Source organism: Chionomys nivalis, chromosome 7, assembly GCF_950005125.1.
Source record: "Chionomys nivalis chromosome 7, mChiNiv1.1, whole genome shotgun sequence".
NCBI classification, from domain to species: domain Eukaryota; kingdom Metazoa; phylum Chordata; class Mammalia; order Rodentia; family Cricetidae; genus Chionomys; species Chionomys nivalis.
Window position 1 is genome coordinate 14578551 of NC_080092.1, and position 18047 is coordinate 14596597.

At 39.8% G+C, this 18047-nt stretch overlaps 1 protein-coding gene across 4 annotated transcripts in view; it reads right to left on the minus strand.

Annotated features, from left to right (window-relative positions):
• Positions 1 to 16251, minus strand: part of Cpeb4 (cytoplasmic polyadenylation element binding protein 4) — a 58326-nt gene extending 42075 nt beyond the window's left edge. For all 4 annotated transcript variants that reach the window (XM_057773602.1, XM_057773605.1, XM_057773604.1 and 1 more), the window contains exon 1: positions 13767 to 16251. In XM_057773602.1, coding sequence (XP_057629585.1) covers positions 13767 to 14888 — 1122 coding nt within the window. In that variant the 5' untranslated portion in view covers positions 14889 to 16251. The remainder of the gene's footprint in view (positions 1 to 13766) is intronic.
• Positions 16252 to 18047: the final 1796 nt, after the last annotated feature.

Below are 18047 nucleotides of genomic sequence, written 5' to 3' on the forward strand. Positions count from 1 at the left end.
AGGCAACTGTAAAATGGAATATTTGTCAAGTGACAGTTCTTCTTGATAGTTTTTGAGCCAATGACCAAAACCTGATTATCATATCAGCCTAAGACAGTGCACTTGAATATAGACACTAAAAAGCCTCAACTCTCAGGGTACTGCTGTCCTCCAGAATGCTTTCCTGGTCCAGAAAAGGAAGGAATTTCATTAGATGCCCACAGTCTCTTCTAGCACAAAATGCTTTTTATTTGTTTGCATTTGCAGAGCTGGCGATGAAATCCAGGGCTTTCCATGTCTAGGCAAGTGTTCTGGGAAGGAGCTATATTCACAGCCAATTTTCTTCTTTCAGTTTACAGTATCTTAACTGTCTGGGCTCTTCGGGGATGTATATTTTATCAATTTGACAACTATGTCAAAAATCAAAGATGTGGATTAAAATCACTACTTAAAGTTCACTTTTTAGCCTACAAAAAGGCAGAGACCACTGACAGTAAGAAATTGAACCCTTTTACTTTCTTAGTGCTGGAGATTGAACTCAAGGCCTTCCATGTGGTAAAAATCATTTTACCACAGAACTATATATATAGTCCCAGTCTTCTTTACAGGGTTAATAGCCCATTATGCAAACATAAAGCAAAATAACAAGTTTTCTTTTTATTTGCCTATACAATTTGTTAGGGAGAAGATTAAATATCTTGCAAAAGTTAAACAACACGCTCCCCTCAACCAACAACCATATTTGATTCAAACCACGTTTGCCAGTCTCCCTTGGGAGAAAAGTTGATCATCTCTGTACTGAGCACCAAAATAAGTACCCACCATTAGTCTGCGTACTTTATTAGCACTGTTTTAATTATAAGCCTCAGACTTCCTAAGTTAGAATGTGTTATTCCCATTTAATAATTTAAAAAACTAAGACTAAGGAAAACTCATACAATTTACTGCATAGGCAGGTTCCTGCTGAGTTCAGCAACACAGCTGTGATTCAAGCCTCATTCCAAAGTTGGGGATACTACCTTAGACAAGTTGATCACCACAGGATCTCTAAAACTGTATGCACAAAGTGAGGGAGGAGAACGACGTTGAAAGGACTTTGAGGGCATAGGTACCTGGCAAATGACTGGAAAACAGTAAGCACTTAAAGATTACTCAACAAAGAATTAAAAAATGTGTAAGTGTGAAAGGATAGAAACAGAAATCTAAAAACACATGAGAAAACAAAGCCTTTGCCCTATCTTCCCCACTGGGATGCTTAGGTAAGACACACACATTACACCTATAATATATACACATTGGCAGGCTATCAACCATAAACCAAAGGAGCAGGCTTGTCCTAATAGTAATAATGCCTGCAGCTAATTTCAAACATTAAATGCATACCCTCACTCATCCCTCACAAAAGCCTTGTATAATCAGTATAATCAATTATCCCCTTTCACAGATGGAAAAAAAGCTTACAGTAACAGAATGACTTTATTCTTGTCAGGTATGTAGTGTAACAAAATTTGAACCCAGGCTTTCAGCTTGAAAACTCGTGAACTTTATAACTACCCATAAAAAAAAAAAAAAAAAAAAAAAAAAAAAAAAAACTATCATTTTCAAGGCTCCACAAGCATCTTTATAATTGTATAGCTTTTGTTGGATGTGTTTTGTTTTTTTTTTAAAGACAGGCTCTCCCTGTGTAGCTCGGACTGACCTCTAGCTCTTTTGTTAAGATTATGTTTTCCTTCTTTTCCTTTGTGTGCATGTAGGGGTAGGGTGACTGTGTGCTCTGATAAGCCTGCTGAGATCAGAGACAACATGCAGGAGCTGGTTCTCTCCAACTCAGGGGATCAGGCTTGGCAGAGGTGCCCTTGCCTACCGAGTGGTCTTGCCTCACCATGGCCTCCAACTCTTGATCCTCCTGCCTCAGCTTTTCAAGTGCCAGGATTTCAGGCACAGTACCACTACAGCTTGTTACACTTAACATTGAGTTGCATGTAAGTAATTGGTTGGTTCCAAGAATCTTGAACTCATCATCCTCCTGTATCAGCCTATCATGTAGCTAGAATTACAAGCCACATTTTTTTTTAACATTCAGATTGATCTAAGCCAAAATATTGTTGCTGTTGTTTATTTTTTGAGACAAGGTCTCACTGTGTAGCCTGGCTAGCCTAGAGCTCTCTATGTAGATCAGGCTGGCTTCAAACTCATAGAGATCCACCTTTCTCTGCCTCCTGAGTGCTGGGATTACAGGTGTGTACCACTATACCCAGCTGCTTATGTTTTATTATACTTGAAGATGCCTCAGAATCACACGGGGAGGTCTTGTTTAAGAACAGTTTACTGAGCCACCCCAGATTCAGGATGTCCAGGAAGAGCCTAAGAATTCACATTTCTGGCAAGTTTCCATATGAGGCCAGAGACTATATATAAAAACTACTAAGGTAAATAAATAATCCCAATGAACACGTTAGTTTCTTTAGCTATTTGGGTGGTGTGGTTTGTATCTTATTATCCTGGCACTTAAACTGTCACTATTATCTCTGGCATCTAAAATCTGTTATTTGAGGCATATCATACCTGCCTTCAGATATTTACTAATAATTTGTCCCCTCTCAAAACTGTTGGTCAAAGGGCTGGAGAGATGGCTCAGAGGTTAAGAGCATTGCCTGCTCTTCCAAAGGTCCTGAGTTCAATTCCCAGCAACCACATGGTGGCTCACAACCATCTGTAATGGGGTCTGGTGCCCTCTTTTGGCCTGCAGGCATAACACAGACAGAATATTGTATACATAATGAATAAATAAATATTTTTTAAAAAAACTGTTGGTCAAATGCCCTATAAGTCATCTCTACTTAAAAAGACAGGTGAAGCAAATGCTCATTTCTTTTTAATAAAGATTCTTAAATTTCTTTTAGTTAGATTCCTCAAGCTATATAGCATAACCTGGCCAAAAGTCTAAGAGCATAGTCTCAGATTTATACTTGAATCTTGTTATAAAATATCACTACCTACATTTTCTTAAAAATCATTTATAGAGGGAAATTATTATCTCTACCAATTCCCTAAGGCTAGAGACCCTTAGGCAAAATTTTCTCATGTTTCACTCTTATTTAAGGGGATATCCACATTCACTAGGTAAGAACAACAGAAAGTATCATGTTATACAGTCTGTACCGGATGTTTTGTGTTCAGAGATTCTGTCTTCAGACTGAATTTTCTCATTAAAATATATCCAGTTAACCACTACTAGTACCATTTTTTTTTATTATTATTAGTTTTTTTTTTTTTGGATTTTCGAGACAGGGTTTCTCCATAGCTTTTGGTTCCTGTCCTGGAACTAGCTGGAACTAGACCAGGCTGGCCTTGAACTCACAGAGATCCGCCTGCCTCTGCCTCCCGAGTGCTGGGATTAAAGGCGTGCGCCACCACCACCCGGCTTAGTACCACTCTTTATTGGCTCTTTTTGTAAACCCATGTCACTGTGTTTGGTGCTACCAGACTTGTGTGATACAAAAAATAAATAAATAAATAAATAAATAAATAAATAAATAAATAAATAAATGTGAATACAACCAGATCATTAAGAGCCCAAGACAAAATTCAGCTCCCTACTTTCTTCATTCCCTTTCTGTGATCACTTTCAGTCTGCTCTTAATCCATATCAAGCTGTGGAAGTTTCTCTTTCTGGCTTAAATTTTCCCTGGTGAAGAAGGGAAAGGAAAATATTTTGGTTCAAAAGGAAAGTCAATGCCAGTGTGTCAGTTGCCAAAACAAATAGGAAGCTTGAAAGTTCTGGGAGAGCTCACATTTAATCAAAGCTAACTATGGGAGTTTTAATCCAAGATTTTCCAAAATATAAATATTCTTCTTGGATGAAATGCTATTTATGTCCACAAATCACAAAGAGGCGACTGTACAGTTAACTTTCTGGACTCTACTTCCAAAAGGCCTTATACTCCAGCACAGAGTAAGCTTCTTTGCTTTGAGTCCCTTAGCACTCCCATGCTTCACCAGACAGACAGGCTGCTGATTATCTCCCTGGGTAGGACTACACGCTTCCTGCAGCACAGGTACAGCATGCTGTAAATCTACCTCCACCGGTAAAGCAAGAGGCTGTGGGTCTCTCCTGGCTCTGAGTTGCATCTCTCACATAAATTCATCTGCATTAGCTTCTTACAAGTACCATGAGAAGCCACTAATTGCTGTTATCCCATTTTAGGATAATAAAGCTTAAAATCATACTGTAAGTAGATTCAGAGGTGAAGTTTAAAAAAATCTATTTAAGTAAGTTGTGTCATAACATAGAATGCTCATTACTGACATGCGCAAGATATAAATTTTTGGTTGTGTCTACATGGCCTGGATGCAGGCAAGTGTCAGGGGGTGACATCAAAGAGGTAATTATGAGAATGTGAAGAAGAGCCAAGGAAATATACTTAATAGCACCTCATATTTATTCTTTGCCATTTCTCTTCTGAGTCAGTTCTTTCTCATCATAACACCTCCAATGAAGGTAAAGAGTTCTTACTTAGGCTACTATTTCTAACAGGGTTCTAAACTACAGCTGAATCACTCTGATCAGCTCATAGCTCCATTTGGTTTCCACATGAACTGATAAATCAGAATATCTCTTCAGAAAGCCTTTGAGGAAATTGCCTTTTACTTCCCCTTTACTAAATGCCACATGTACTTATGCATTTTGGAGTATTATAAAATCTTTAAAGTGTTTTATTTTTTTTTAAAAAAAAAATAAAACTTGTTGCCACTTATTTGAATTAAAAAAACCAAACTGGCAATTTAGACTCCATTAGTTCAATAGATTTCCTTCTTGGCTATTTAGCCATTCTAACCTTGCTTGGAGGAAAGAAATAGTTAAAATCCATTTAAGATTTGATTCCAAATCTCTACTAACTGGATAAGTCATCTTGGCACTGCAACATCACTGAATCTTGATTTCATATACACAAAAAGAAACTTATCTCTGTAAAATTGTGATGCGAGGCCAAGAAAATGGCTCTGGGGTGAGAACACATGCTCTGTAAGCATGGGAACCCAAGTCCAAAGCACCTACATAAAAAGCTAGGCATACTGCTCTTGGGACTCTTTTTCCTTCTGTTGGGTTGACTTGGTGTGATGGTTTTTCACTTTGTCTTATTACATTTTATTTTGTCAGTTGCTATCTCTTAGAAACCTATTCTTTCCTATTAAAAGACAGAAAGGGAGTGGATTCAAAAAGGAGGAGAGGTGGTGAGGAATTGGGAGGAGTAAAGGGAGGGAAAACTATATCAGTCAGTATATGTTATATGAGAAAAGACCCTATTTTCAATAAAATGAATAAACCCTAGGATACGTAAAAAAATAAATAAAATAAAAAATCTGGGCACAACTTCATGTGCTTGTAACTTCAGCATTGTGAGGCAAAGACAGTCAGATACCAGGAGTCAGATGGCCAGGAAGCCTGGACAAAATGGTGAGGCTTCCTGTACAGTGAGGTATCCTGTCTTGAAGATACCCATTGTCCTCCTCTGACTTCTGCATGTGTACACAAGGGAAACTGCACCTGCACACTCATATTTACACACACACACACACACACACACAAAACTGGTAAGAAATAAATGAGACATGGTATGTGACAGTGTGGCACAAAGGCTGACAGCTAGAAGGCACATTCAGTGAACATCCTTGGGTGCCTTCCCTCTGTGGTATATGAAAAAAAAGAGTGAAAGTTACATTTTATGAATGGGTTATTGGCCTATCTGAATAATCCAGCCATTCCGTGCTTTACTATGGCCAGTTTCATACAGGTTATCATAATAAACCCAAACTTCTGGATCCAAAAATACCACAGATGTTCTCCTAGCTAACAAGTTATTTAACACAAGAGGTTATTGGTTTAAGAAAAGTAAACAAAACTAAATTGACGCCCTGAAGGGACTGAGTCAGGTCATAGACACATGAAGACCCTAAATAGCTGTCAGAATTCCTCCTCTCCATGTCTGCCTGGTCAGCTCAGGGCCCAGTCAGCAGAGGGACTGCAAACCCAAAATACACTCTTTATGCCTGAGTTCAGACTTATGTTTTGGAACTCTTAACAACTCTTCTTTTTGTGACCCTTGACAATGATGACAAAAAGCAGTCATTGCTCAGTCTCGACCTAACAAGGCCACCCCCGTCTTTATCTCTGTACAGTATCCAGGCATAATACATGTCTCAACTCTCAAGTAGAAAAAAGGAAGTTATCAGACTGTACTCTTCATGAGAAGCCCCTACCTTGCCATAGTCAAATATTTCTAGCCTACAATCCATCAAAAACAGCAAACACTTATATATTGAAAGAGACGGATGAATAAGGTTTGATACACTCCACAGGCTTCCCAAAGACCCCCAACCTCTGAATACCTTTTAAAAATGAAATATAAACAGAAATATAATCCCCAAAGAACAGCCTGTCCTGTTCTTTTTAATTTTTTCCAGAGATCATACCCACAATTCCACAGTAGCCTAGAATTAGAAGAAAGCCAAGATTATAGATTATACCCTGCTAATGGATATTCTCAGAGCTGGGCTTGTTTGTCTTTTTTTTTTTTTTTTTTTTTTTTTTTTTTTTTTTTGATAGCCCAGAAAGAGATGAGGCCATTGGTGTATGTGGGAGTAACACCAGGCTGAGCAGGGAAAACAGGCTGAGCAGGGACAGCAGAAATGTGAGCCATCAGGATCTTTAAAAGACACTTGGAAAACTCTTTGTATACCCTTTAAAGACTCCGTACCTTGGAGAAGTGTATACTTTTACAATGAAACCCTACCATGTCTAAGAACTGCTTCAAGATAAATGGCAAAGAAGAGTTCTGGGGTGTGAGAGAGGATTGTCCAGGAGCCAGAGACTGCCAATGCCAGGTGACTATTTTGTCTAGTCAATTTTTAAAATTTTCCAAAATAAAAAATTAAAAAAAATACATGGGGGAGAAAACCTTATTTAAAAAGGGGGAAATCATCAGCCAGACACTGTATTTATTCGTGTTCAGGAAAATAAAGATCATTATGTAGCCCAAGTCCCACTATTATTGTTGTGAAATAATTTAATTTTTAAAATTATAATTCATTTATGAAAATATTCTTTAAAATTAAGTTCAATTATCACATTCCAGTCATACAATGGTTTCCACATTTAAATGACATATGTGTGTGTGTGTGTGTGTGTGTTGCATGTGCATGCACAAATGAAGATCAGAGGACAACTTAAAGCAGTTGGCTATTTCCTTCTGCCATGTGGTTTTCAGGAATTGAACTCATATCATTAGGCTTGGCCACAGGTGATCTCACCTGCTGAGCCAACTTGCCAGCCCTGACTAAATTGCTATTGCAAATTTTGTTTTCTTTTAATAACAGAATCTTTTGAAAGACAAATACTAGGCATAATTTCGTTTTACTCTCAAAAGGACTGGAGAAATGAAAAAAGGGGGGGGGGAGAATCAGGAGAGCAGCATGCCTATCCTGGGTTATATGTCTAATAAACAGCAAAGCCATATGTAGAGACCAGATCTGTCTTGTCATAATTAATATTGTTTTAGGGGTAGAAATGTTCTTGGGGTCTCATGGACAATAAAGTGGCAGCAAATGTTTTACTAGCTAGCACCATGAACCTACCAGTTGGATGCATCCCTCTAGGCTTCCTGAAAGGATTATTATTTAAAATGTACCTCACATTATAAATACAAGCATGGCTTTGAAATACATAATGCAATATACAATTGCTGTATAAAAATAATCGATGTATATCAAAAAACACTCTGCAAATTCAGATTGTCCAGGCCCAGCACAGTACAATATGGGAAGTATTTGCATAACTCAAGGCTGAAGTTTAATAATTCAGCCCATAAACCTGAGAGGTAGGACAATGTACAGTGATCGGGTTTTCTTTGACATGAAGCAGTACTGGAATTCTGCTATGCAAAGGCTTAAAGTTTGCCTTTGGTCACATCACTTTGTCAGAGTGTAAATAGTAATGTATACAGGTATACAAAGTAGCTTATTTAAGAATTTATTTACAAATTTCCAATTTGGAAATTTCTATTTTATTAATGGTCACATTTACATATCACTTCTAATATATCTACAGCTGAATCTGTTAGTTTGTCTTAAAGTTTAATCAATTAGATCCTGAATTAAAATGGAGTTAAATTATTTAGTTTATGATTTGATTATAATGTTAAGAAAAATGCGTGTTAAATATCACTCCAATATTAGCAAAGATTAGAAAGAGATTATAAAATACATCATCGAATCATTTTTGTGAGAGTCCCATACCTATTTTATAACATAATTTCTCAATAAATTTATGTTAAAAATTAGCAATAACCATATTCGTTAGGCTTGCAATAAGTAAGCTCTTCTGATAGGTTTTAGAGCAATTTTTTGATCACATTTCAAGACTTTCCTGAAAACAACACAAAATATGGCTAAAAATTCTACCCTGGGAGCTCTTGCAGAGAACCTGGGCTCCTTTCTAGCACATATATGGGAGCTCACAACCTTCTGTAACTCCAGTTCCAGGGGATCCAATGCCCTCTTCAGATCCGCAGGTATTAGGCCTCATGAAGTATATAGACACACATACAGGCAAATCACTCAGACAAATAAAATAAAAATCAATAAATTCTTTTTAAATGAGGGAAAAACAGGGGGAAAGGGTTTAAAAAAAAAGTCTACTCTAGTTAGTTTCAGCTCTACCAGGTAATAGCAGATCTAGTTATACGCCCTCTACAAGAGGAAGAAGTTGTACCCCTTTCCCAGTATGTTTCCAGTATTTCAATTCTAACAGAGCTAGACACATCCAACACATATTTCACAATTACAAAATTGGTTTCTGTCTAAGTCAAACAAAATATTTCCTATGCAAAAATCTCTCTTGGAATCAAATTAAGAAAAGATAAAATGGAATGAGGTTGCATGTTATGATGTTTAATAATTCACTAAGACTTGTCACCTGAAGCACTATAGTGACTTTCTATTTATAAGCACACGATAAAATTTTAAAGACACAATGCTGACACCACCTAGTAAGTTATTAAGTGACAAGAATTACTTGTGAAATTAAGACAATTTAATAAACCTGTGATGTTGTGTCTAAGGAATAGCAAATGGAGCCTTAAGTAAAGTCCTGCATTCTCTCTCTACCAATCAAGATTAACGGTAATCTTTGTGGCCATTTTCCTGGTTCTTAGCTAATGGAGATGGGAACATAAATGGAGCTTTAGATAATAGTATATAGACTACGGAATTCTGCTCTACTTTTCCTGTAAGGACAGATCTAGGCATCACTCCAATAAGGCACTATATTCAAATATAATTACTGGCAGGCATCCCAATCTATTATTTGGTTTGGAAATTGGAATTGGAGCTCCAGGATGTGTTTAGCAGGACAGACAAGACTTATTTTCTCCTAAATGTAAGGGTCAAATCATACCTTAGTCACATGAATATGAGCCTTGTCTCTTTATTTTGAAGTCAGGACAATACAACCAAAAGTCACGGAATTGAGGAATTCGATTACAGGGAGTAATAGAGCCTATCAGAAAGCGCCTAACCCATTTCTGTTATATAGTAACTACTCAAATGAAAAATGAAGGAATAAAGCCAGGCAGTGGTGGTGCAGCCTTTATTCCCAGCACTTGGGAGGCAGAGACAGGCAGATCTCTGAGTTCAAGGCCAGCCTGGTCTAGAGTTCTAGTACAGGCTCCAAAGGTACAGGGAAACTCTCTTGAAAAACAAAACAGAAGTATCTGGGGCCAGTGAGATTGGTTAAAGACACTGCTGCCAACCCTGATGACCTGAGTTTAATCCCCAGGTCCCACATGGTAGAGAGAAACAACTTTTACAAGTTGTCCTCTGACCTCCAGGCATGTACAGTGGCACTGGCACGTACACATAAATACAATAAACAAATGTTATAAGAAATTTAGTTATTGACCTTAACATTATGAAGTTTAACATTTAGAGTTAATAAACAAATATGTTATTATTTTTTACTTTTAAAACTCTAAGAGCCAACTTTTTAAATGAAAAGCCTCATTAAGTTGCTCAGGCTGGCCATAACTTCTAGACTCTCCAATCTGCCTCAGCCTCCAGAGTAGCAGAAACTATATTGGGTTACAATCAGCTTTTGGTCATCACATACAGTTAACTTTTCCCCTTTCATCTTGCATGCTTGTGGGAGGAGCTCCTCTCACCCCAAACTTAAGCCTTTTATGTTGTGAAGAGGTGCTATAGTATAATGGTTAAGAGCCAAATCTTGCAGGTACATAATAATTTCTACCTCATAGGATTACTGAATGGATTAACATACAAAACACAACATAAAAAGCACCATATATATTATTAAATGCATATTAATTTAATGTATCTGAAAACAGGATTCAAGTTATGACTTCTCAATTCATACCTTCAATTCATGAAGCTTTAGACTACGTAAAAACTCAGAAATAACTTTTAATTAAAGTTTTTTCTCAAAATATACCTCTTTGGCGGATCAGTTAGGGGGCTATATAGTCATGGGGGTGTATAATCAGGCTTCCTAAGTGTCGACAAAATGGAAGGTTGAAAATTAACAAAAAGGGCTGGAGAGATGGCTCAGCGGTTAAGAGCATTGCCTGTTCTTCCAAAGGTCCTGAGTTCAAATCCCAGCAACCACATGGTGGCTCACAACCATCTATAATGAGGTCTGGTGCCCCTCTTCTGGCCTGCAGACAGAATATTGTATACATAATAAATAAATAAATAAATAAGAAAATTAACAAAAAATTGTGGAGGAGTTCAGGCAAGACAGCACACTGGATAAAAGCTACTACCTGAGTTTGATCCCTGGATCCACTTGGTGGAAGGACAAAACTGGACCCTGTAAATTATCTTCTGACCCCCACACGTACACATGTGTATATGTACAAAACAAATAAAATTGAAAAAATTAAACATTAATTTTAAAACCCAGGATTTGGCCAGAACAAAAGCAAACCTGCAGTAAACAAATGTAAAAAAAATTCTGTTTCATTTCAAACTAAATAAAAGTTGTCCAATATTAGGCAAGTTTCAGATAATTTCTATTTTAACATAACATGCTATCCTGATTTATATGACTATTATAATCTCATATTAAGCCCAGTACCAAAAATTATGGAGATGGGGAGCATAAAACAATCCACTTTCTAATCTTTCCATATTTGAAAACAATTTTTTTTTTGAGACAGGTCTCACTCACTATGTAGCCCTGGCTGGCCTTAAACCCACAGAGATCTACCTGCCCCTGAAATGCTAGAATTGAAGGCGAGCACCACCATGCCCAGCCTTTCTGTATTTAAACCAGGTTTACTGGCCACCCCTTTTCCTATCCTTAGCATAATAGACAAGAAAAAGCAACAGGAAAGTAAAAAAAAAAAAAATAGACAAACAAACAAAAGCTTCAGTGCTGGAGAGCAAATCCAAAGCCTTACACAAGCCAAACAAGTGTTCTATTATGAATATCCCCTGCCCTCTGAGAGGGTTAGTTTTTAACAACAGCCTTTATTATCAATCTCAGTCTGCTACTTAAAAAATAAGTTTAATTGATCCAAAAGATTCCATATGTTCAACACATCCTACCATCCGCATAGGGAGAAAACCTGACTCACATATATAGATATTTTATTTCCTGAACTTCTCATTTTCCCTGAATAGTTCTCTACCAAAGTTAGTAAGTTCAGAGTGAGTGATCATTCGGTCACATAAGTTTACTGTTAGTGTAAGAAGTAGAAAATAAGGAAGAAAAGTGCATGCAATTCTCACACTAATCATAATCTAGTTAAAGGGTATGGGTTTTTAAACTTTATTTTTATTTTATGTCCAACGGTGTTTTGCCAGGGGTGTCAGGTCACCTGGAACTGGAGTTACAGACAGTTGTGTGAGCTGCCATGTGGGTGCTCTTAGCCACCGAGCAATCTCTCCAGCCCCCAAGGTATAGGTTTGTTTTATAATACATACTTTTATTTTATGTGCATTGATGTTTTGCCTGTATGTATGTCTGTGTGAGGGTGTCAGATCTTAGAGTTACAGACAATTGAGAGCTGCCATGTGGGTACTGGGATTTGAACCTGGGTCCTCTGGAAGAGCAGTCAGTGCTCTTTAACTGCTAAGCCATCTCTCCAGCCCAAGGTATAGATTTTTTTAAATTAGCAGTACATAAATAGTTTGTGAGTCACCTTTGCATTAAATTGCTTTAAAATTTATGTCTTAAGGAATATTAAAAACAACTTTTTAAAGCCATTGTCAATGTCTTGAGCAGCTATTTATCTGTCACTACATGACAACTTCACTTTGGCCTGAGCAAAAAATAATGCTTTCTAATAGCAAATGCCAACAAAGAAAAAAACTTGAAAATAAAAAAACTAACACTAAATTTGACCAAATATTTTAAGATGCCTTGCACCTGTATCCTTAAGGAGTGAAAAGATACTTAATTCCTTGGACTGACATAGGGCTCTCTTAGCAAACTTTCACTTCCCTTAACCAGGAACACTACGACTATCTTATACTATGCTTTAGTCCCTGCTGAACTGTATCTAAAATAACCCCTTGGCTGTAATGCATGTGTGTGACACATTCGTGTATAAATAACTTTAATCCCGTGTTTAGTTTCCTTATCTGTAAATGGGATAACGATAAACTTACCTTGCGGGTTGCTGTGAGGAGAGGTTCGGTGTACCTCATTACTTTCTATAAATTTTCTAAGGACACAGGAATGATCATACACTATGATACATACACTGAGTGTGACAAGTGATGTTCAGCTGATCTGAAATTCCCTTTACCTTGTTTCTGTGATAAACTGGCTGTTCATTAGTTCAAAAACATCAAACAATGTTACTCCTACCAGATAAAGGATATACTAGTAGCAACAAAGACAAGTGATCTTTGCCTGGATCTATTTTTAGGAATGGTTTAATTATCTACACCCCTAGAGTTAACACTGGAAAATAAACAAGTGAGTGAAGGGCATCAGGGCATCAGATACAAAAAAAAAAACAAAAAAAAAAAAAACAAAAAACAAAAACAAAAAAAAAAAAACAAAAAAAGGCATGGCACCTTCATGGTTTTCAAAAAAAAAAAAATGGTTATCATTTAGAAGGCTCTGGGTTCTACACCAAGCACTGCAAATAATAATTAATGGTAATAATAATTTTAAATATGGCAAAAACCCCATCTACCATTTCTCCCTAAGCAGTAGTCCTTACTGACACAAGAAAGGTCAGAATTTGCAGAGAGATTTAAGAGGAATTGCTGAATCGATCAGTTCAGACTCTCAGACTACAAGGTCCACGTCTAAATATAGCCAAGAGGAAAACTGCAACCTAGCAGTTAGTTGGTTTTAGTGAATTCCTACCTTATAATGTCAAAAAGGTCATTTTTAGTTAGTTTCTTCAGATAGGCAGAAAACATTCATTAGTTTTCACAACAAAACACACATCTGCTACATATTACCATTCTTCCTTAAGCAAGTGAAGAAAATTCTGTTGTTAAACAAGAAAGGTATTATAAGTAATTAGGCTATCACTACCTGATATCTGTAGTCATAAAGGGAAAAATTAAGGCCCAAGAAACAAGTGACTATTTTTTGTTCCAATTACACTCATTTGCTAAAGTAAAGACAGGCAATCTATTTTCTAAGATCTGTAATACAGACACAGACAATTCCAATTCTTTCATTCCACAGATACTCTACCACATGACTTCCTTATACATCCTAATTTATTAATGGAACAACATCTTACCGGAAAAGGAAAAATGGTGTCAGCCCTGTTCAAGCTATCTTCCATCCAGGATTTGGGAGCAAAGGCTGAGCTAGGACGTGCATACTTCTGGAGCTGAATATGATTGCTTGCAAAATTTTTCTTCAAAGGTGAGATGGAGTTCAGGGGTGTTATTCCACCATTCAGCCCTCTGCGGTGATCTCGGCCTTGAGAAGCTCCCCAGCCACCATAGCCGCCACCTCCTGGGCTCCAGGAAGAAGAGGGGGTTGGAGAGGGACTCTGGTAGCTGCTCCATGGAGAAGGAGGTTTGCTAAGATTATTCGCCAAATGAGGCAGCTGGTTAAAAGCAGCATTTCTATGTGTGAAAGGTGGGGGGTGGGGACTGGCAGGAGACCTCCTTTGCTGCTGATGCTGGCTGTGATGATGCTGGAAATGGGGGTGATGAGGATGGTGCTGGGAGAGAGGACCGATCTGAGGGGAGAAGCTACCACCAAAGCCAGGGCTGACATGATGGGGGAAATTTTGAAACAACAGAGCACCATTATTAGCTGAAGCGCCAGGGACCCCACCCTGGTGAAAGAAACTTGCATCTTCATTGATTATCGTGGAGGAAGAAGGTGCTATCGCTGCTGACCAGTTACTGAAACCAGTAAGGGACGATGCACTAGATGTCAAGGGTTGGGTGGAAGTACCGAGGCCCGTGGTTTCTTGATAATCAAACCCTGTCAACACTGGTGATTCAATGCGTATTTTTTCTTTTCCATTGCTGTTTTCTGAAGAATTGTCCCCTGCATTTTCTTCAGCTTTTGCCTTTTCAGTTTCAGGCAATATTCCAGCTTCCTGACCTGGACTGGGGGAGAGTTGTTGCTTTTCTAAAGGGTCTTGTTCCTGCTGTTGATTTTTTCCTTTTTCTGACCCCAAGATCTCATCCTGAATGTTATGGGTAGCTGGAGCAGGAAAGAGCCAAGCTGACCCAGCACTGCTGCCATTGGCAGCTGTGTTATTATTTATAAAAGCAGCAGGGTTGGGGGTGGCATTTTGGTGATGGTGTGGAGGCTGCAGATGTGGATGGAATCGGACTGGAAAAGCAGATTTATTCCCAGTATTGCTTTGTACTAGCACTCCAAACCCGTAATCCCCCATTTATTATTTTTAGGATCAGAATCTCACAACAAAAAAAAGACAATCTAATGTCTCGCGTCTTTTCCTCTGTATCTCAAATTTGCTTGCTTGAAGTATCTTATTTATAGCTAACTCAAAGATCACAGCTTATCACCCTAAGTATCTCTGATTTGGAATTCTGGTCTCTCTGGAAGGAAAAACAACTAAAAAAAATCTCTTAAAATATTGATATGAATCCAATTGGGCTTATTTTTAGGCGGGAATAAAAAAGGAAAAAGGTAAAAATCAAGTCTTTGGTTAGTAAAATAGGCGCTTTCTTTTTCCAAAGGAAAATGTACATGAATGACAAAAACACAGCTTCTCAAGCATCTATGGATATAGAAGAATAAGCATTGTGCAGAGTAAAAATATATATATATAAAATTTAACAATCACATATGGTCTTCCTCAGCAGTTTAGATTCACATAAAAATTAGAATAGGATTAATGTGAGAATACGTTCTTTACTTGGCAGCTTGGTTAAAAAAATCAGGAATAATTTAAGAACATTATATATTATATATTTATATATAGATAGATTATATTAGGTTATCTGGGGCGGGAGGTGAATTTCTGGTTGCCAAAGAGGAAATCAGCCTTGACTAAAGGGAAGATGATTGCAGGGAGGTTTCTGCTGTTCCTGGTCCTGTTTCTGTTCTTTTGTAGGGTGCAGTGTGGGCCTCTGGGGCTGTTCCTGGGGCTCCGGGTGCAGATCTTGCTGCGTTTGCTGTTCTTGTCCCTTCGGCCTCCTCTCCCCCATTAAAGGGGTTGGAAACACCCGTTTCTCCCTCTGGGGGGTGTCGCGATCAGGAGGGATTAGCGAGACTGGACAAGGGCGAGCTGGCGGCCCGGGGGTGCGGGGACCAAGGGGGCGACCTGGAAGGTCCTGCGATTTCTGCCTCTTCCCCTCTCTGCGGCTCCGGGATTTTTTTCCCTCATGGGACCCAGGGGCGGTTTGTTCAGTTCTCTCAGTTCGATTCTCCGCCGGGGGGGAGGGGGAAGGGGGGATGGACAAAAAGGAAAACCCCGCTACCGTAGTTACTCTAAAGGAGAAAGGCCTCCCCCCGGGCTTGCGCTCTCTTTCCCCCTACACTGCTTGGAAACTACAATTTAGAAGGCTTTTGTCTCTCCTCACGGTTGCTGGGCCGCCGCCGCCGCCGCCGCCGTCGCTTTCCCCCGGTCCCGCAGTCCCAGCTGTCGTCGTTGTGGACTCCGCCTGGCTCTTCTTTTGCTTTGCTTCTTCCTCCTCGTCTTCCTTTGCCGTCCGCCGCCGCCGCTGCCGCCGCCTCCGCCGCCGCCGCCGCCACCGCCTCTGGTGCCCGGGTCCCGCAGCCGCGGCTGAGTCCTTCTCCTCAGGACCGAGCCGAGTGAAATGACAACCAGCTGGAAAGACCGAGAGACACTTCCGGTTCGAGGAGGGAGGGGCAGGGTGTTGCGGAGGCCCCGCCCAGCGTGCGGAAGACCAATCCGACGCTACGATTCCGATTAGGCCACGCCTTCCAGGCTCAGAGCCCCTCCCAGGAAGGTCCCCGGTCATCTCAGAGCCGCCCCTTCCGCCTGCGCCTCGCCCAGTGGGGCCGACGCCAGAGCCGGTCCGCGCACCCAGTGAAAGGCGTGTGCCGCCATCTTTTTTGTGGGCAAAGACTCCTTTGAGGTTTATGTTCCCAAAGCAGGCTTCTCAGGAAGCCCATAGAGAGACGTTCGGTATAGAGTGGGCTCCTTTTGCGCACTGAAACACTGAGCTGAATTGTTGGAGGCCAAAGTGGCAAACCCATGAAACCGAGAATAGACGAGAGGCCTGCCCTGAGTAAAGGTGGGCGCCCCAGGCGTCACGTGCTCTGGCCCGAGCTCCTCCCCAGAGGGAAGGAAGGGGAGGCGTGTTTTCCCGGCAGCTATGCTGTGCCTAGAACTGCGTAGCCCTTCCCCAGAATGTGCAGCTCCGAAGGGATTCCCTTCAGCCTCCAGTCCTCCACTCCCACCGCCTACTCTCCCGTCCTTCTTTTGAGATGCAGATGCTGTTGGCGTCCGTGGTTGAGCCACCTACTCTCGGCTTTCTATCCCACTTTCCAAGCAGAACGGAAGGTTTTTCTAAAGTCGAAAATCCAGTCACGATCCTGTTCGGCTTATATGTTTTTTTAGTGGCTGCCCGTTACCTGGAGAGTAAAAGCCAAAGTCCGCAGTTCAAGCCTTCTCGTCCTGTGGGCATTAATCTCTATGCCTTCTTCCATGCCCTTGTCTCCACTTGGCAAACTCTATTTCTTTTGAGGATTCAGCCCCTAAACTGCCTACTCTGCCTTCTGAGTTCTCTTTTACAGACGTACATGACCTTGCACCTGTGAGTGGATGCAGCTCACACTTGTGTAACGCATTCATTGGTGGCTTTTATCTTTAGACTGGCGCTTGCGCTATGGGTCGCGACCTCTTTGGTGGTTTCGAATGACCCTTTCTCAGGGGTCGCCTAAGACTATCAGAAAGCACAGATATTTGCATTACAATTCATAACTAGTAAAATACAGTTATGAAGTAGCAATGAAAAGAATTTTATGGTTGGGAGTCATCACAACATGAGGAACTGTAGTAAAGGGTTACAACACTAGGAAGGCTGAGAACCACTGCTCTAAAGAGTTGACATTGTAGATGGGAAGCACCAGGGAATGAATCTTGAGTGGAAACAGAAACGGATAAACCAGCAACAATGACTCCTTCCCGACAGCTCCTATTCTCAAATCTGAATTAATAATTTAGTTCCTTATGCCATTTGGTTTGGAGCTCACATCTAAAGGTGTCACCATATTGGTTGTTTGCTGTCTACTCAAGCACCTTCTTGTCTTTGTATAGTTCTCCTATCGTGCGCTCCACTGGGGCCTGAAGTAATATGTTGCCCTCAGCATAAACTTTAGATTATGTTGAATAAATGTTTTTCTTTCATTGGGAAATGAAAACTGAAGAAAAAAATGGAACTAGGATAGAGCTCTAAGTAATTCTAACAAAATAAGAAAAAAAATTAAATATTGACCCAGTATAGTGACACATGCCTTTAATCCCACCACCTGGGAAGCAAACATTGGGTTTGTATGTGTTCCAGGCCAGCCAGGGCTATATAGTGAGCCTCTGTCTCAAAGAATCGTCATCATCATCATC